Source organism: Pongo pygmaeus, chromosome 2 (genome assembly GCF_028885625.2).
Source record: "Pongo pygmaeus isolate AG05252 chromosome 2, NHGRI_mPonPyg2-v2.0_pri, whole genome shotgun sequence".
In the NCBI taxonomy this organism is placed as follows: domain Eukaryota; kingdom Metazoa; phylum Chordata; class Mammalia; order Primates; family Hominidae; genus Pongo; species Pongo pygmaeus.
The window spans coordinates 207,469,928-207,491,695 of NC_085930.1; the positions used below are offsets into that span (position 1 = coordinate 207,469,928).

The 21,768-nt window shown below is 35.0% G+C and overlaps 1 protein-coding gene across 23 annotated transcripts in view; it reads right to left on the reverse strand.

The window, feature by feature from the left end:
* DLG1 (discs large MAGUK scaffold protein 1) overlaps positions 1-21,768 on the reverse strand; it is a 271,038-nt gene that overhangs the window by 145,833 nt on the left and 103,437 nt on the right. For 18 of the 23 annotated variants that reach the window (XM_063661354.1, XM_063661352.1, XM_063661351.1 and 15 more), the window contains exon 5: positions 12,573-12,737. In XM_063661354.1, the coding sequence (XP_063517424.1) occupies positions 12,573-12,737 (165 nt within the window). Of the gene's footprint in view, positions 1-1,998; positions 2,328-12,572; positions 12,738-21,768 lie in introns of those variants that run through there. The other 5 variants (XM_063661361.1, XM_054480476.2, XM_054480475.2 and 2 more) reach the window with 3 other exon arrangements.

Below are 21,768 nucleotides of genomic sequence, written 5' to 3' on the forward strand. Positions count from 1 at the left end.
ATTTTTCAGTCCCATTATAACTTGTAAAATGAACTCCAGTAAGTTATAAAAAAATTAGATATATAAACTATCCAATGTATCAGTTACAAAAATGTATAAAATGAAAAACAAAATGTTGGTACTCCAGTGCAAGAAAAACAGAAGCTAAAACCTCTACCCTAATACCCATATTTCTAGAAATAAAATAGAAAGGTAATGAAAAAGACAAGATGAGAATCAGGAAAGAGGTCTGAAAGAAATAAAAACTATTAATAACTCATATATTAGCATACAGGAATGCTATGAACCAAACTGGGTGAGGGGATGAAATGTAAAATGGCTTTGCAGAATTGATTGCAAATAGGGGTCATGACTCTATTTTAGCGCAATCATAGCAACGTTTTGCTCCAACTCCCAAGTGACTATAATGTAATCCTGTGGTTTCAACAGTTTATACATGAACTACTTTTACTGTCTTTTCATTTGCCTGCTTTTAATAAACTGAGTGACAGACATATCAATGCTAGTGTTATCTGTGCATACATATATAGAAGGGTGTGTATTTACATAAACCATATATATACACAAAGTTTTAAAGATATCTGTCTTGTTGACAATGGAAAATATCATCTAGTATTAATCTACAATGAATAACACTGTCAACCTTTAGTCTCTGCATCCTTTTGTGATATATATAATTGTAGTCAAAATAAGGTTAGTAAAATTCTTGGGGCAGTATTCAACTTAAGAGTTAAATCAATCGTTGCCCATTCAATAAGTTTTGATTATAACTTAACCTCAATGCCTACATAATGACTCCCCCTTCCTAGGTAATTCCATTTCTCCCAAATATTTAAGAAAAATAAGTAGAATTTCTTACTTAAGAAAGCTGACGTTATTTTAAATCAACACTATTAAAAGACAATTCTAGTAACCAAAAACAGTGATTTATAAAAAACATATAAAGAAATATAGAACTGTTGACAGTTATAGTTTATATTTATTGAGCTGCTTCTATTATTTTCTTTAAAAGATAGCTTTAAGGGAATTTATTTTAAAAGGTCCTAAGGAATGTGTATGTATGGATTTTCTTAATTTAAATATCACTGATGTCAGAGGACAAATGCATTCTCAATTTGTTTTTAAATTAGACCATTTCTCATCCTTTTATTTTTACTAAAGTTGAACTGACTGCTTAAAAATATTTAAAAATATGAATATTTCCTCAAACCACCCTTGTACCAAACAATAGGTATTTCAAACAATTATTAATTTTTCTTTATTTTTCCTCCCATAGACAATAGCTCATTTCCTCAAAAAGTGGTGTTATATGATTTTTTTTTTGAGAGACTTTTAGTATTTGCTCATCTCTTTAAATTGTGATTTGAATATGTGAAAAAATATTCCATGACTGTGTAATTGCACAAATTCACTTAATTTCAAATTAAGCTAGATAAATAATATTTACAAAAAAGGATTCATTAAATCCCTTGAATAAGCCACAATATAGCTAAGATGTAAGTATATATAATACTAGCCAATTATATTAAATTGAATCTATTTTCAAAACACTGAAAAATGAAAATATTTCAAAGTATCTTCTATTTCTTTACTATAACAGTCTCCCTAAGGTTATCTAATAACATACAAAAACTAAACAAACCAGCATTTTCTTTGGTCAGACATCATGCTCTATAGCATTTAGCACAGTCTAAAAAGGAGATGAGCATTATTAATTCATATTTTATGTATCAATGGGCTTATATTTTTAGAAAAGTCATTCAATTGAATCTGAGGCTATTTTGTTTGGTATTACATAACAGCATAAGGAAAAATATTTCTTGTTCCCCCTTTTGTGCTAAAGACCTGCATGGATGGACAGAAAACATACATTTCTACACATCCAAGGTTTCAAGGCGTAAGACTATTTTTTAAATAAAAAATCTATATTAAGACATTTTTACAGAGCAAATGTAAACAGAAATAGATTGAAAATAATTTCAACAAGTGGTATGTTACCTGGGTGGAGCTGGTGGCTACCGAGATGCAGTCAATAAAGCTGTGTCTTCGAGTGAAAAATGCAACTATCTGCTGCCAGCGTGAAGGCTCTGGCTCAGCTTGCAGTTCATCTGACGAGCCCTTTTTTGCCCAGTGTTTCTGCTTTGGGCCTGCTGAGCCATGGCTAGAGCTAGTATTGCCTCCTCGACTGCCGCGAGAGTATAGAAGTGTGTTGTTTCCGAAAATGTAATTCATCTCTGCAGCCCTGCAGGTGGTTGCCAAGCAGGCTTACTTCTCTACCAGCTGCTGAGTGGTGAATGATCGGTAAAAACTGCAGCTAGAATTACAGCAGCATCACTTGTAGATCAGTGAAAATAAAAACCTTGAGAAATGATGCTCATTTTCTCAGCGATTCCTTCCTATGAAAGAGCTCGTATCTTCCCTCTGTACCTGTTAGCTGTATGATGGCTGAGTTTATTTTTGCAGACAAAAAAGACGACATAAGGTGGATTTCTTTCTCATGATTATTTTTTCACCAGCGTCTGCAGGAACCAAAAGCTGTTCTTTTGTTAGCTGATAACTAGATGGATTGAAATCCAGGAAGTGAGGTCGATTAGCAGGTAAAGAAGGATGCTATAAACACTGGACTACCAAGACCCTGTGGGGCTGCCTCATTTAATGCACTGGGTGGAAAAACCCTGGATTACCAAGTTTCAACCACAGTCTGTAGTAAAATCCAATGGCACCTTCACTGCTTATATAAATTATAAATATGAACTGAATTAAAACATACAAGAGGATTCTCTCTGCAAATAGTTCTGACTGTTAAAATGATTTCACTAAAAGAATCTTTGTCATTCATATCCAAATTTCTACACCAGGCAGGATCTTACACATTATCTGGCACTGGCTCTAAGTTGTTCAAAGGTGCTGCCTACATTAAACTCTGACTATCTAATGATAGCGCTTCATTACAAAGGGATTTTCCTTTATCATTTTACGTAATGTATTGGTTTTTAATGATTAACAACTGAGTCTCAAGGTAGACTAATTACTAAAACAAGTATTTTGCTTCTGGAACCTTTATGATAAAAAAGAACTTTCAAGAAATTATCAGCATCATCTCTCTAGTATTTTATAAACATTCAGATTACAAGGTCATAAATTTCTAAAAATGAAAAAGAATTAATGCTGGTAAATTTTTTGTTTTATAATCAGTGAAATGTGTTTTATCCAACTCTACATAAATACCACTCTGGTTCACCAAATACTATCACCTGATTGCTAAAGGAACATATTCTAACATCTAATATCTAGGTTAACATAATAGTTCGCCTGAGAATTGCCTGGGGCGCTAGTTACATATGCAGATTGGTGTATCCTCTCCCCATCAAAATGTTTAGAGGCAGGGGGAACCTGGGAATTTTTATGTTTAAAATGCTTCCCAAGTGACTCTTAAGTACCTTCAAGTTTGAGAACCACAAACTCCCAAGCAAGCCCTCTTAACACTGTGCTATATTAGTAATTACAACAATGGTCATTTTAAAACATTATGTGAACAAAAACGCTACTTGATAATTTACTATTGGTTGAATAATTCAATTTTTAAAGTTGACAAGAGCATATCGTAAGTTCCAACCTCAGCCATGGATATTTTTTCGGACGTGGACTAACAGAATCTTCCTTGTCTATGTGCTTACCAGCACCAACTAGATGCAGCCTTTTGTCAAACTACAACGTTGAGGTCCACTGCAAATCTTGACACAGCAAGAAAATATGAATGCTCTCTCTGTGACGCCTCTGCTATGAAGTGAACATGTGCTCAGTAAGGGGTGAGCCATGTGGGACTCTTGAGGGTAAGATATTTTGTGACAGAGATTATACCAGAAAGTTTGGTGCTTCTTCCCAAGGACTGTGCAGGCAGTAGCTGACAATTTATGGCCCCAGACAGAGTGATCCTATCTAATTCGGAGTAGGAGAATGTAAGAAAACACTAAGGGCGGACAGGTAACTAAGAATCCTCTTGTGAAGGAAAAAATGAAACCTCCTGGAAAAAAATTCAGGTTTTGTTATGGACCAGGTACCTAGTAAAGACCTGATTAGTGAGGTTTATACAAATGCTACAGTAATTGGTCTGGCCCTAAAATATATGCCTTGATCCACGTCTGATGAAAACTTTAAGGGGAGGAGAAAACTGATATGGGTTCTGTTATTCTGAATTAGTATGGATGAAGATACTGAATACAATTGTTGAATGCAAATCTCCTACCTGAAACCGTAAACAGTACCAACAGACATACAATAGTAGGCTCTTAGTGTGCATCTATTTATCCTACAGAGCCAAAGAACTTAGGGGTCAATGGTAGGCTCTTAGTGTGCATCTTTTTACCCTACAGAGCCAAATAACTTAGGGGTCAATAGTAGGCTCTTAGTGTGCATCTATTTACCCTACAGAGCCAAAGAACTTGGGGGTCAATGGTAGGCTCTTAGTGTGCATCTATTTACCCTACAGAGCCAAAGAACTTAGGGGTCAATGGTAGGCTCTTCGTGTGCATCTATTTACCCTACAGAGCCAAAGAACTTAGGGTACAATCTAAAGTTGACAGATCACTGCCTCCCATATTTCCCCAATGTACAGGGAAGAAATATTTCTTAATGCAAATTTCCTATCCAAATCCATTCACATCAAGAAAACAACTTCAAGTTTTGGGAAAGGCTTCTTTATGAAAATGTCCTGTTAACATGACCTACAAAAATCTAGGAACACCTCATCCATTGGCCAGTAGTCACTATATGCACACAAAAAATCTATACCTAAATCACAAGAGGGGTTTCACATGAGATTAGACTGGAAGGTGGAAGACGGAAGGCAACCAACTGTTCTTTGCTTTAGAATATCTTCTCTCATTACACAGCAGAGATAAAAGATAAAAACTCCATTAAAACCAAATTTAAGTTCATTAAAGAAAAACCTGGAAAATCTATTTAAAATAATGGATGAAAAGATGGTATGCAATCTAAACCACCAAAAGGAATCACTATTAACATCTTAATATGATATACAAAGAATTAATATTCTTTTTTCTGTAATGTGTTTTTTCAGAGTGATAATATAATCTATAGAATTCTAGCCTAAACAATAGAGAAAGCTTAAGTTAGTAAACTAAATACAATTAGTTCAGTGGATTACTATGTAATTCAAAACATGATTATGAAAAATTTATGACTATGAGGAATATTTATAATATTAAATGGAAATAGTTAAAAATTTATACTGGATAGGCTCTCAATTATTTGTGTATGTTTCTAAAGTCACAAACCCAGCAGTCTTTAGGTACAGAAACAAAGGCAAGTACTAAATAATCTTTTATTTGTTTGTTTTTGAGACGGAGTCTCACTATGTTGCCCAGGCTGGTCTTGAACTCCTTGGCTCAAGCCATCCTCCTGCCTCAGCCACCCACGTAGCTGAAGTTACCACCATGCCCAGTTTACTAAATAATCTTAGTGAAAAATGTAAAAAGGTAAAGGACAAGAGGAAAAGCAATATTGAAACTCTAAAGTACAAAAAAAAAAACAAAAAAACCCAAAGTAACTACAAAGCTAATGTAAATGCAATATAACAGGCATTTTTATTACTCTTTTCTAATGTGGGCTATTAAATTTCAAAACATACAACTGTATTGAGATAAGACAAGACTGAGAAGAGTGACAAGAACACAGATTTGTTATTTATCTAGAAAAACCCTGAATGTCACACATACAAAATCCCTTCTGTATGAGCACCATCTAGTGGTCAATGCGTGCAAACTATATGCTCACCTTAGTATACCAGGTCCATCTAAAATAGATAAAATTCAGTAATGTTTTAATATGTTCCAGAGATGTAAAAATAAAGTTGATTTCAAAAACTGCTCATTATATACTAGAAATAGGAAAACTTCTATTCCTCTAGCATTTAGTTCAAAAGGCTTATATTTGCTTGTGTCCATTTTTCTGCCACTCCCATTTCTTACAATTTTTTAAAAACTACTAAGAGCTGCTAGTGATTTCATTATATTCTCAATACTACTGGATGAAATAAAATGCTAGGAAATATACTTATTTAGCACAATTATCTGCTCATTGACCCTGTTTTTTCTGTTTGATTTCAAGTCCCTCTCAGTAATGTTTACTTTGTATACAATAGTTTGAACATAATTTTCCTTGCCATTGAAGACAAAAACCAAATATAAATTATTTGTTTCTTCAATGATCACTGCAACCTCCCATACACTCAATAATACTCCTAATGTCCTCCCTGTTGCTTCATGGACATTTCAAACTTTTTGGGAAAAGGCTGAGGTTTTTATTTGTTCGATTTACTGTTCTAACAATTTTTCCTAATTCTCAGCTCATTTTTAGTTTTAGAACCTTGACACTATTCTTACATAACCCCAAAATTTACCCACTGTGTCCTTCTTTTCGACATTAAGATTTAAAAAAAACTATTATATCCCCAATTTCTTTCTTGATATTCTTCCAACACTGGCAAGAAAGTATTTTGGAGAAAACTCCAAGAATTTAATTTCTCCCTCTTTCATGTCACATCATACTGTGTTAACTATCTTTCCATAAAAAATACTAATCACTGATGTCTAACAAAGTTACTAGCACAGATGTTTAATAACTGTTTGCTAAATGCATGTATTGCTTGACACAACTAATATCCTAGCAGCTGATTTTTAAAGCATCTATTAAATTTTATTTTTACCATTAGCTTTTATTAGAATTGTGAAGACTAAAGCTGTGCCTAATTTACAATCTACTCAGCAAACCACTGTTATTCTAAGATACTTTTTCAAATTATAAAATAATAATTCATATACTGACTTCTACATGCAGCATAACAGCTGTTCCCTCCAAACCACAATACTATAAAAGAGGAAAAGCTCTCTATATTAGCTTTTATTTTAAAAAAGAGACTACTAGTCTAATACTTGACACTGTATTTTAAATAAATTGTTGAGCTTCTTATAACATTGTGGTTTTTCAAAAATTAAGATGAAAAAGCATTAAAGCTTGCCTTCTTATGTCAAAATAAGGGTTGTTTTCCTTTAATTCCGGTTTTCTAACAAAAAGTTAAAGGAACCCTACCTACTCTGCTATAATGTTACCTGCTCCAAATCTATTACACCCCTCAAATAATTATTTTACGTGGCATCTGCCACAGTAACCTATGAATGAAAGAGGGGAAGCAGGTAGAAATTCCCCAAACAAAACAGCCTTAATCATTCTTAAATTACAATTCTATCAGAATACAATCTGTCAGAAAATTTCAAGAACTTGAGAAACGTTCATATTCTTCTCACTCAGTAATCTGACTTCTGGTAATCCATCCAAAGGAAAGAAACTAAATACTTTTCATGTCCAAAGATTACTCACTGCAGGTTTCTTTACAAAACCTAATAAAAGTAGAGATAACGGATATCTGAGAGCTGACATGGTCATCAAATTATGGTGCAAATATATCAGGCAATATTATGTATCAAGTTTTAAGTTTTTAAAGTTTAAATTTTTAAAAACTTGATACATCAGATTACACAGGAAATATACAAGAAAATATGTTTAACAAGTTTACAATAGGAAAAAACTAACATATTAAAGTGTGATTTAGAAACAAATGATAGAGAATACACACAATTTTTTTCTACTGGGACTGAAATCCTTATCTACTCAGTTTGCAAATATGAATCAGACAGCCAGCAAAACAAAGTGAGGGAAAGGGGACCAGTGGTTTCACTTAAGAGCCCCAGAGGATTGTTTATAATTGTTTCAGAGACTGATTCTGTTAATACCTAACAAAAGAAAACAAGATGAACAAGGCAGAGCAAGAGAAAGGCCCACAAAGATGGCCAGGTTTTCAGATGCTTCTCATAGAACCAGCTGAATGATTACCATAGTATCCTAAGACTCAGGAAAGCATGCTGGTACTTTCTTGATCTTAACAAAATGTGTCAACAAAGGTTTACATATGACTACACAAAGATTGCCACTCAGATAAGGCGATGACAAAATGCCAGCAACTGCAAGATTTCCACCAATTTCAGAAATGGTAAATGTGGAAAAGGTAAGTCTTAGAACTGATGATAAAGGACATTTTAATTAATAACATACTCCTTTAAGCCTCTATAAAATATTTCTTTAAAAAGCTGTGAAGGACATAATCCTTTATCATTGTAAGAATAAACAAAAAGCAAGTATATGTAAAGAAAAAGCAATTTAAAGCAGATACCAAAAAACTGACTTCTCATCTCTTATGGTCAGAAAATTAAGGAAGAAATGAATCAGATTAAGAAAGCAGTGAAAATCTTAAAAGTATTAATGCTTTCTCTCTCAATACTATCAAGTCCCTCACTCTAGAAGGAGGATTCAACAAATGATGTCAGAAGTTTACTTGTAAATATTAATAGCTCAACACAGATAGCACAGTAGTGCAGGAAAACACCTCAAGCTTTGCATTCACGGGGGACTAGTTCCAGGACTGCCCGAGTATACCCAAATCCTCGCATACTGAAGTCCTGAAGTCAGCTGTGCACTTACAGGAAGTCAGCCCTCTGTATACTTGGGTTTTGCATCCTACAAATACCCTTATGTTTGATCACATTTGTCTGAAATCTGCATTTGTTTGATTTGCATATAAGTGGAACAGTGCAGTTCCAACCCGTGTTGTTCAAGGGTCAACTATAGTAGCAGTAATAGTGGTGGCACAATGCTTCGCAACTGTGCCCGCACATAAGAAACACCTGGAGAACTTGTAAACCTCCCAAAGGCCAGTCTGCATTCCAATTCACATCCCAAGATTGATTACCTAGCATTTAATTAGAAGAATCATATACAGAGATGGCTGCTAAAAGGGTTTTGTCAGCTGGGCGCGGTGGCTCATGCCTGTAATCCCAGCACTTTGGGAGGCCGAGGCGGGCGGATCACGAGGTCAGGAGATCGAGACCATCCTGGCTAACAGAGTGAAACCCCGTCTCTACTAAAAATACAAAATATTAGCTGGGCGTGGTGGCGGGCGTCTGTAGTCCCAGCTACTCGGGAGGCTGGGGCAGAAGAATGGTGTGAACCCAGGAGGCAGAGCTTGCAGTGAGCTGAGATCGCGCCACTGCACTCCAGCCTGGGCGACAGAGCAAGACTTCAACTCAAACAAAACAACACAACAACAAAAAAGGGGGCTTTTGTCATATTAATCTTTGATTTACACCAAAAGTCTTCCCAATTATCATAATGAAGTAGGTTTTCACTGATGAAGGTAGTGGCTTATTAAACAGCAAAATGGGATTTCACTGGTGAAATCCCTAGCATCCCAGTTATGTGGATTGGTTGAATTAATTTAGAGACACAATTCACCCTTGCATAAGGGAAACTGAAGACTCTGGAGAGGCCTAAACCCTTAGGGATAACACCTTAGGTTTAATCCCTAAGACATCTGGAGACTCTGGGTAAACAAAATCTTGTGTCTGGAACATCGTTTTATCTGCTTAGAATGAGCATTTTAGGCAACAACGGAAAGCTGGGGTTTCATGAGATTTAAAGAATAGGCTACATAAAATATGCATATGCTGGCTCACTGTTTAAATGTCTGCTTGTGTCATAATCTGCAAACACACCAAAATAACTACTAAAATACCTACCAAAAGACCACAGTTGGCCATGTGCAAATTGGCTTTGGTTGGTTTGTAACAATAAGGATGACCAGAAATTCAAAACATCAGAAATAAAAAAATTATACATATCCTGGCAGTGTTTTTGGACAAAAATAATAAATAAATTAGATTAATTCAATCAAGATAAAAGCAGGCTGACAAGAACAGCACATTCAACAAGAGGCAGTGCTTGGGCTTTATGCATGCTGAGGTTCTTATGTTGTCTGGAATAAGAGTGAATGGCATTTATTTACTTTAGACTTTTTAAAGTTAAACATATATTAAAATTTCTAGAATAACCACTAAAGGAAGAGAAACAATTTTTAACTTCCAAGCTAGTAATAAAGGAAAATGAGATGGAAAATACAATCCAAAAGAAGATATGAGCCAGGTGCAGTGGCTCACACCTGTAATCTCAGCACTTTGGGAGGTCAAAGGAAGAGGATCACTTGAGGCCAGGAGTTCAAAACAAGCCTGGGCAACAGAGCAAGACCCTGTCTCTACCAAACAAAAAAATAGCCAAGCATGATGGCATGTGTCTGTAGACCCAGCTACTTGGGAGGCGGAGCTGGGAGGATCACTTGAGCCCAGGAGTTTGGGGCTGCAGTAAGCTACGATTGCCAATGCACTCCAGCCTGGGCAACAGAGCAAGACCCTGTCTCAGAAAAACAAAAACAAAAAAGACAATATGAAAGGAATAGTTTCTAATGTTTAAGAATTAAACATACTTCTAAGTAACTCACGAGGCTAACAAAAAACAAATCACATCAGACATTAAAAAAGTACAATAAGAAAACATTACATATTCAAACTTGTGGGATACATTTAAAAATGCTGTTTCAAGAAACATTTATAAAAGAATACTACTAGAAAAGAAGGCTGGTAATTAGTGCAATAAGCAAGTGACTTGGGAAACTAGAAAAACAAGAAAACAGAATACACTCAAAGAAATCAAAAAAGAAAAAAATAATAATGATAAAAAGAGAAAAGAAGAAAAGATAGAACTGTCTCTGCCACTAACTGGTAAACAGCCAACTGATTTTTTGGCTGTTTACTCTCCCTCTCTTTTAGTTCCCCAAGGGAGGATCAGATTACTTATACTGAACACTATTTTTAATTGATATTCAGCTATCCTACATGTAACTTATATTTACATATACACATATGCATGTACATACATAAACATGTCTATATGTATGTGTATGTGTGTATACGAACAGAGGGGTAAGGGTGGTGGCAGACAGGGCAGAGACTCAAGATAATTGTTTTTTAAGACAGTTCTTTGAAAAGACCATCTTTGAAATTGACACTTTTGGCAAGAATGGTGAAGGAAAACAAAGAGTCTGAAATAAATGATATTATGAATAAAAAAGGGACTATGTCTACATATGCTATAGATATTAAAAGGTATTAGCAGGATATCATAAATAATAATTTGAAAATATATCTGAAATGTTAAAAATTACTCGAAAAAAATAGCCTAGCAAAGTTAACTGATAGAAAATCTGAATCGTACTATAACCATTAAAAATTTTAACCAGTAGTATGATATCACTCCTCAAAGACAATTACAAAATCCAGGTAAATTTTACTAGTAAGAAATGATCCTTAATCAAAATATACACAACCAACAAAGGATTAGTATTCAGAATATAAAAGAAATACAAATCAATAAAAAGAATGACCCAATACAAAAACAAGCAAAAATTTTAAATGGGCACGTAACAGATAAGGAAACATAAAGGACCAATAAATATATCATACCTCCCTAGTAAAATTCCCATTAAAATCACACTCAGATACCATTTTGAAACCAAAACAATGCCGAAAATAAGAATACCAATTGATGAGAACATGGATCAATTAAAAACTGTTAGATGTTCCTGCTGAAAATGGAAATGACACAGCTACTGAGAAACAATCTGGCATTATCCACAAAGATGTATATATAACCTGTGTTTTTAGAAGCACTTTTTATACTAGTAATAACCTGAAAATAAATCCATATCCATCAAAAGTAAAATAAATTGTAGTTTATTCATAAAATAGAAAACTCTAAAGCAGTGAAATTAATCAATCTGAGGAATGTAATACTGAGTAAAGAGTGCAAGTTAAAGATAATATACAGTATGAGCCCATTTATATAAAGTCCAAAATATGCAAAACAATTGATTAGCAATCAAAATATATGGTAGAACTTTAATAAGAAAGGGTAAATATACTCAGGATTGTAGTTACTTCTGAGGGAAGAGATGATAGGATCAAGAAAAGTCACATATTTGGAATTTAAAGATGATGTTAATGCTTTTTTTTCTTTTTTGAAATGGAGTTATTGCTCTGTCGCCCAGGCTGGAGTGCAGTGGCGTAATCTAGGCTCAGTGCAACTTCCGCCTCCCAGGCTCAAGTGATTCTCCTGTCTCAGCCTCCTGAGTAGCTGGGACTACAGGCATGCGTCATCATATCTGGTTAATTTTTTTGTATTTTTAGTAGAGATGGGATTTCACCATATTGGCCAGACTCATCTGGAACTCTTGACCTCAAGTGATCCACCCGCCTCAGCCTTCCAAAGTGCTGCAAATGCACTTTTTCTATACCAACTAATATTTAAAAACAAGCGTTTGAAAATATTTCAGTGTGTGGTATTTGAAATTTAATAGTTATTTCCATCATGGGAATTTTTAGACTTAAAGATAGCATCACTGAATAGCATTCATTTATAAAATACATATTTAAAAATGTTTTCTGCAGTACTAATAAGCACCTTGAAATTCTCCATAACTATGAAACTAAAATGGGGGAGGGTGGGGTAGGGCGAACCTACATGAAAGAATACTTCTCTCTGAGCATGAGCTATATGTATAACAAAAGTAATATGTAATTCATAACAATAATAAATAGATACTATCCTACCTTTATTGGTGAAATGTGAGAATGAGAAACAAATCCATGGACATTCTCAATCTCTGATAAGTTCTTCTCTGAGACATGAACCAATTCTGGACCTATCACTTCATTTGTGATTTGTGGGGAAATATGCTCTTGAGGAGGTGTATCTTCATCCTGATACCTGTATTTCTGTAAAGAAAATAAACAAGAAGCCCTGATAAGCAACGTGAGTTTAATTCAAATCATGGTTTTCATAACTAGCCAAATACTCAATATTTAGCAATATAAAAAGTATATTTATGGTTTAATACATCAGATCTGAGAGAAATAGGATTTTAGAAATAATGCCAATAATAAAATTATTTAATTTAAACATTAGAAATAATTCAAAGTTAAGAGAAATAGGATTTTAGAAATAATGCCAATAATAAAATTATTTAATTTAAACATTAGAAATAATTCAAAGTTAAGTGATAGAGAAGACTGAATATTGATTGCTCATTTCTTACCCAATGTTAGCTGAATCATGTATCTCTAAGATAAAATTATTTAAATAAAGTCAACGTGAAAAGCCAAAGTTAGGCACCTTAGTCTGGTTTTCTTACTCCGTTAACTTGTACATAAATTTTTTAAAAGTCAGCCATTTTAATTTCTACCTGAAAATTAGTTCAGCAGACAGTAGCATTTTTTATTTTAACTATAATCTCTCTCTCTCACACACACACACCTCTATGCAATCTATTTCTAAAAAATTACCATAATTTTAAAAAAGCTTCCTCACACCAAGCTGAGAAGGCCTATGGCATAAATAAACACACACTGAAATGAAAAATTCTCTTTCCCATCACCCTCAAATAAACCTACTCATAAAGAAAAGACACAAAACAAGGGACGATAAAAAAAGAATTTCAGGCCAGGCGCGGTGGCTCACGCCTGTAATCTCAGCACTCTGGGAGGCTGAGGCGGGTGGATCACGAGGTCAGGAGATAGAGACCATCCTGGCTAACACGGTGAAACCCCGTCTCTACTAAAAAATACAAAAAAATTAGTAGGGTGTGGTGGCGGGCACCTGTGGTCCCAGCTACTTGGGAGGCTGAGGCAGGAGAATGGCGTGAACCCGGTAGGCGGAGCTTGCAGTGAGCAGAGATTGCGCCACTGCACTCCAGCCTGGGCAACAGAGCAAGACTCTGTCTCAAAAAAAAAAAAAAAAAGAATTTCAACAAGAAACCAAGGTTTATTAAGTTGCTCTTACCAATGATTAAAAAAAAAAAAAAGTGAACATAAAGTGATATTTTTTAAAAAAGGCATACAAATGGGTCAGTACCCAGCAATCCCACTACTGGGAACAAAACCAATCAATCAATCAATTGATCAGCCATTCTACCAAAAAGACACATGCATGTTCACTGCAGAGCTATTCACAATAGTAAAGAAATGGAATCAACCAAGATACCCACCAATGGTGGAACGGATAAAGAAAATGTGGTACATATACACCACAGAATACTATGCAGCCATAAAAAAGAATTAAATCATGTCCTCTGTGGCAACATGGATACAATTGGAGGCCATTATCCTAAGTGAACTAACACAGGAACAGAAAACAAAATACTATTATGTTCCCACTTGTAAGTGGGAGCAAAACACTGAACACACATGGGCACACAGACGGGAACAATAAACACTGGGGACTGCTTGAGTGGGGAGGTGGAAGGGGGTGTGGGGTGGATGGCTACCTACTGGTACTATGCTTACTTACTACCTTGGTGACAGGATCATTCCTATGCCAAGCCTCAGTGACACACAATTTACCCATGTAACAAACCTACATATGTACCCCCTGAACTTAAAATAAAAGTAGAAAAAAATGGGTCAGTAAACTTAGAGGAAAAAACGCTCAACTTCTTTAGTGAGAAAAAAAAAAAATACAGCATCAGCATTCAGAGAAATGGGCATCCATCATCACATTCATAGTAGAGGCCTTTTTCTGGAGGGCAGTTTGGCAGTATGTTTCAAAAGCCTTGAAAATGTTTTCACTTCTTGATCCAGTAATCCCACTTCTAGGAATGAGAGACAGTATTAAGGAGGAATATCAGTTATCTGTTGTATAGATAGGAGGAAAAATGTACATTTGTAAATGCACACCAAAAAAAAAAAAAAAAAAAAAAGAATGGTAACTATGGTAACTATGGGCTTGACTGCTGAAAGTTACTATACAACCTCCAGCAGCACTTTTTAAACAACATCCTTTTGTGAAATGGTACAATCACACAGAAAACATCAATCTGGCTTACATCAACCTTAGCTTATTCAATAGGATATAAGAATAGTGTTTTCACAGGTGACTGCAATTAGTTTCAAAACCAATAAAAAAAGGTTCTCTAACTTTATCCTGTAATCAAGGCTGACGTTAACATAAACACAGAAAACCTAACACAGTTTACATACTCAGTTGAGTGGAAGCACAATCTAAGTACTCTCAGGAGTAGATATAAGGAAGGAAATGTGGTGCCATCTTTTGAAACTCTACAGGTACTCAACAACTTAGGATACACTTTAGAAGAGATACATGGATAAGGATATTCACTACAGTTTGGAATTTTAATAGGATACACTTTAGAAGAGATACATGGATAAGGATATTCACTACAGTCTGGAATTTTAAAAAACTGACAATAAACTGCCTATCAATCAACTAACAAAATGTCTAAAGAAATATGGCACACCCATCGTAGGAAATTCTACACAGAAGTTAAACTGACCAAAAATCTACATCTTCTAAGAGGACAAAGTAAAAACATAGATAACCGAATGAGGAAAGGATGTTTCAAAGCTACAGATATTTATATACACATGACATGTATTTTCTACATAAAACTATGTACATAAATATATTTAAAATTTTATATAAATGCACTGTTTAAACATTTTTAAGCAACACTGTATGTATGTATCATTATATATGTGTATGTGTGTATCCACGCCTATGAATGTACATATGTAATTTGGAGAGAAGTGAATTAAAATTTTAAAAAGCCTCATTCTTAAAAGGAAAGAAATAATTTTAAAATTATGTCTTTTAAGTATCTTTTAATTTATAAGTTCCCTCTTGATCCTTTTTTATTCCCTATAATTACAGAAAAACTCAAGGCATTTGACCTAAAGAGGTTCCAGTAAAATGACTGCAAAATCATGGGGTCCTTCAACATAGTCCTTTTGCTTCCGTATTTCCTGCAAATTGGTAGCTGGACACAACAACTTAATTAGTCTCACGTTCAGTCCTTTTGGTGAGACTACAGGTGGTGGTGTGTTATTTTATCAAAAAGCATGTAATACCCGTCTCTCTTTTTGGAAAGTTAGCAACTCTTGATATTCAATGCCTAAACTAATTCATTCACTGGGATTTGCAAAAATTGTGACAAACTAATTCTATATTTATTTTTCATTAATGCAATGGAATACATGTATAGAGATACTTCACCTACTATTTGGTTATCTGTTGGTATGGTTCACACAGGTGAAACAGGAAAAATGCCCTTATTTACTAGTTTTCAAGACAGATTTGAGAAACTGTCTCCCTGCCATCTCCTAAGGTGATCAATTAGGTTTCTATATAGCATTCAATGCAATCTCTATCAAAATTCCATCAGGCACTTTTCCCCCACAGAAACTGACAAGTTGATCCTAATATCCACATGGAATTGCAAGGAACACAGAATAGCCAAAAATAATCTTGAAAATGAACAACAAAGTACAGGGCTCACACCTCCTGATTTTGAAACTTACTACAAAGCTACATAATCAAGACTATGGTACTGGAATAAATATAGATATATAGATCAATGGAATTGAATAAAGAGTCCAGAAATAGATCCTGACATTTACGGTCAATTGATTTTGGACATGTGTGCCAAGGGAGAAAGAATAGTTTTTTTTAACAAATGATATTGGGACAACTGGATGCAAAACAATGAAATTAGACCCTTTCCTTACACTAGGTACAAAAATTAACACAAAATTAACCAAAACTTAAATATGAACTACAGTTAGAAAACATAAGTGTAAATCTTTGTGACCTTAGGATTAGGAAATCGTATCTTAGATATGACATTAAAAGCATCAGCAACCAAAGAAAAAACATAAATTGGACTCATCAAAAACAAACAAACAAAAAAAAACTTTTGTTCATCAAAAGCCACTATCAAGAAACGGAAAAGACAACCAAAGGGGCCAGGTGCGGTGGCTGACGCCTGTAATCCCAGCCCTTAGGGAGGCCAAGGTGGGCAGATCACGAGGTCAGGAGTTCGAGACTAGCCTGACTAATACAGTCAAACCCCGTCTCTACTTAAAATACAAAAATTAGCCGGGTGTGGTGGTGGGCACCTGTAGTCCCAACTACTTGGGAGGCTGAGGCAGAGAATCATTTGAAGCCAGGAGGCGGAGGTTGCAGTGAGTCAAGACCAGGCCACTGTACTCCAGCCTGGGTGACACAGTGAGACTCAGTCTCAAAAAAAAAAACAAACAAACAACAACAACAACAACAACAAAAAGACAAACCAAAGAATGAGGAGGAAAACATTACAAATAATATATTTCATAAGGGTCTAGTGTCCAGAATACATCTTCTAGCTCAATAAGGGTCTAGTGTCCAGAATACATCTTCTAGCTTAACAGGAAGACAAGTCAATTTAAAAACGGGCAAAAGATTTAAACATTTTCCCAAAGAAGATATACAAACAGCCAATAAGCACATGGAAAGATGTTTAATATCATTAGTCATTACATAAATGCAAATCAAACCCATAATGAGATACTACTTCACATCCAACATGAGGACCATAATAAAAAAAAGACTGATAGGTGTTGTCAAGAACGTGGAAAAATAGGAACTCTCATACATTACTGATGGGAATGAAAATGGTACATTCCCTCTGGAAAACAGTTTGACGGTTCCTCAAAAAGTTACACCAAGTATCTTAAGACCCAACAATTTCACTCAAGAGGGAGAAATGGGGTATCAACTGCTAATGGATATGGAATTTCTTTCTGGGATGATGAAAACCTTCTGAAATTAGTTAGTGGTGGTAGGTGCACAACTCTGCGCACACAACCATATACTTTAAAAGAGTAAATTTTACAGTATATGAGTATCTTTAAATTATTATAAAAATATCATGATAAATTGATGGATTATACATATATGGTGATAAAATCTATTGAAAAAATCTTTTCTGAAGCTGAAATTGACATATCTCTAGCCAATGGGAATCTCTTAAAGTTTCTGAGTTCCCTTATACTCGTACCTTTAAGAAAACCTTTTATAAAAAATATAGTTACCAAAGCTAAAGTCTATTTTCTATTATAGGTTGAGTATCCCTAATCTGAAAATCCAAAATCCGAAATGCTTCAATTTTCAAAACTTTTTGAGCACCAATGTATCACAAGTGAAAAATTCCACATCTGACCTCATGTGATGGGTTGCAGTCAAAACTGTTTCATGCACAAAATTATTAAAAATAGTATATATAAAGTCCTTCAGGCTATGTGTATAATGTGTATATGAAACAAATAAATTTCATCCCATCCCCAACATATCTCATTATGTATATGCAAATATCCCCAAATCTGAAAAATTCCAAAATCCAAAACACTTCTGGTCTCAAGTGCTTCCGGACTTGGGACCAGAAGTGTTTTGCATAAAGGATGCTCAACCTGTAATTATTCAAAAAAGAGAAACCTTGGGTTCATTACAATTATTATTTGAGAAAGTACTTCCAAGTAGCTTTCAGGGCCATCATTATATTACACAGCAATATTCACCTGTATTTCTTGTTATCTAAAGGTTTATCTCAACCTATTTCCAATTTTTTGTAACACTGAAAACTTCATATAAAACCAGTTTGCCAATAAAGTAGAATGTAGAAAACTAAAGCCTCCCTAAGGATGGTCCACGTCTAACTTACCTAACACTTATACTAAAAAGAATTACAAAGTGGTGATGAGGGTTAGGGATGAAGGAGGAAACACATTTTTAAATGATTATAGTAAGAACATTCTAAACACATTTCCCCATCCTTTTTTATGTTTTTCAGGCCACTACCTTTGACATAAAACTTTACGCTGCCCTTAATCTTGGTTAACAATATCAGCAATATTATTTTACTCACTACTATGACTTACATATAGGAATGTGACTAAATTACTACTTCATTCCTGTTAGATAATTTCCAGATAGCTTTCTTTAGAAACAATTTGCTGATTATGGAAATGATGCAGATTCCTGAATCTATTAGAAAATCCAAAATAACTAAAATTAAGGCCAAAAACTAAGTAGTTAATAAAATATTTAGTACAAGGTTCTTAAATCAATACCAGACAGTTGAACAAATATAATTATTATTACTGTGCAAATATCTCCCTATCTACCCCTCAAATACTTATTATTTCAGTACTAAATTTAAAAGAAATATTTGGTACCACATACTGTTCCACGCATGCCGACACACTTCATTTTAAGAAAAACAGTAACACATTAACATAAAAGGAGCAGTGAGGCTTAATGTGAATTCTTGAAACAGATGAGGATTAACATGTGTTGAGGAATGGAGGCCAGTATTACCCTGTTACCAAAACCAGAAAGGACACAGCAAAATAATAAAACTATAGGCCAATACCACTAATGAACATAGATGCAAAAACCTAAAGAAAATACTAGCAAATCGAATCCAACAGCACCATCAAAAATACAATACCCCATGATCCAGTGGGATTTATCCCGGGGAGGCAAGGATAGTTCAACATATACAAATCAATAAATGTGATACATCACATAAACAGAAATAAGGTCAAAGGCCTTATTTCAATAGACTCACCTCAATAGACTCAGAAAAAACATTCAATAAAATTCAGCATCCCTTCATAATAAAAAGTCCATGACGAACTAGGCTTTGAGAAACACATCTCAACATAAAAAAGATCATATATAACACACCCACAGTCAACATTATAGTTAATGGGGAAAAGTTAAAAGCATTCCCTCTAAGAACTGGAACAATATCGGAATACCCACTTTCACCACTCTTATTCAACGCGATACTGGAAGACTTGTCACAGCAATTAGGCAACAGGAAAAAATAAAAGGCATCCAAATTAGAAAAGAGGAAGAAGTCAAATTATTCCTGTTTGCTGATGATATCATCTTATATCTAAAAAACTCTAAAGACTCCACCGGCCGGGCATGGTGGCTCACGCCTGTAATCCCAGCACTTTGGTAGGCCGAGGCAGGTGGATCACGAGGTCAGGAGATCGAGACCATCCTGGCTAACACAGTGAAAACCCGTCTCTACTAAAAATACAAAAAAATTAGCCGGGCGTGGTGGCAGGCGCCTGTAGTCCCAGCTACTCCGGTAGCTGAGGCAGGAGAATGGTGTGAACCCGGGAGGCGGAGCTTGCAGTGAGCCAAGATCGTGCCACTGCACTCCAGCCTGGGTGACAGAGCGAGACTCCGTCTCAAAAAACAAACAAACAAACACACAAAAAACAAACTCTAAAGACTCCACCAAAAAAACTCTCAGACTTGGTAAATGAATTCAGGAAAGTTTCAGGATACAAAATCAATGTACAGAAATCAGTAGTGTTCCTATCCACCAAAAATGATCTGGCCAAAGACCCAATCAAGAAGGCAATCCCATTTACAATAACTACAAAATAAAATAAAATAATAAAATACCTAGGAATATATTCAACCAAGGAGGTAAAAGATCTCTATAAGGAAAACTACAAAACAGTGATGAAATACATTGTAGATAATACAAACAAATGGAAAAACACCCCATGCTCATGGATCCGAAGAATGAATATAGTTAAAATGACCACACTGCCCAAAGCAATCTGGAAGTTCAATGTAATCCCCAATAAAATACTAATATCATTTTTCACAGAAGCAGAAAAAAAAAATCCTAAAGTTCATATGGAACCAAAAAAGAGCCCAAATAGCCTAGCCAAAGCACTTCAGTGAAATAACTCAGAAAGACAAATACTGCATGCTCTCACTTGTAAGCGGGAGCTAAATAATGTGTACACATGGAGGCAGAGTGTGGAATGATGGACAGTGCGGACTTGCAGGGGTGGAGGGGTGGGAGGGGTGGATGATAGGAGGCTGTTTGGTAGGTACCACGTGCATTGCTTTAGTGATGGATGCCCTGGAAGCCCTGATCTCACCACAATGCAGTTTATTAATGTAGCAAAACTGCACTTGCACCCCATGATTATATACAAATAAAACAAATGCATGAAAACCATAACAAATGTAAGATGAGAAGAATTACAAAACGAGTGATAACAATAAATGTAGCTGTATTATATCTGCATTTCAAGTCTATCAAGGAAACACTGATTGCTGCATTCCTGAGGAAGACAAAAAACTTCCAAATTTCTCAACCAGATTACAGAACCTGAAAACACAAGAAACGACTCTCATTTTGAATATGAATTCAAATGTTTTGGAAGGAAAAAAAGCAAACTAAATCCAACACTATGATGTGAAATGTATCCCAACAATAAGGATGGCTCAATTTTAAGACATTCATGTCTTCATGTATTTTACCACATGAAAAGATCAAAGAACAAAATTCGTATGATCTCAATAAACGCTCTAAGAACAACCACCTAAGAATCTCAAAATTTTAAACCCATTCCTGATTTTAGGAGAAGAAAAACTCTTAGCAATACAGAAATACAAATAAACTTTTAAAGCATCTACGAGCAATCATATTTAATGGTGAAACAGGCATTCTTAAAGTGGCAATCAAGGCAGTATCATCTTACTCAACACTTCTCTAGCGTTTCTAACCAATATGCTAAAAACAAAACAAAACAAAAACAAGAAGCATAATTGCCTAAAAGTGCAAACCAGAAAACTGTAAAAGAATTGTAAGGAGATGTGTACATTATTTCTGAAGAAATGTTCACAACTTTAACCATTTTCTCAAAGGGATTTGGGAAAATTACTTTCAATAAGTCTGCGGGGTAAGGAGGAATGCTGTCCGTGTCAGAGAACGATCCAGTCTAACCACTGTTAGATTTGTTGTAAAAGTGACAGTGAAGTGGAAGGGAAAATGTGTATTTTGTGTATAGAAATGTTAATTTTAGGCCTGGGACAGTAGCTCACGCCCGTGATCCCCAGCACTTTGGAAGGCTGAGGAAAGAGGATCACTTGAGC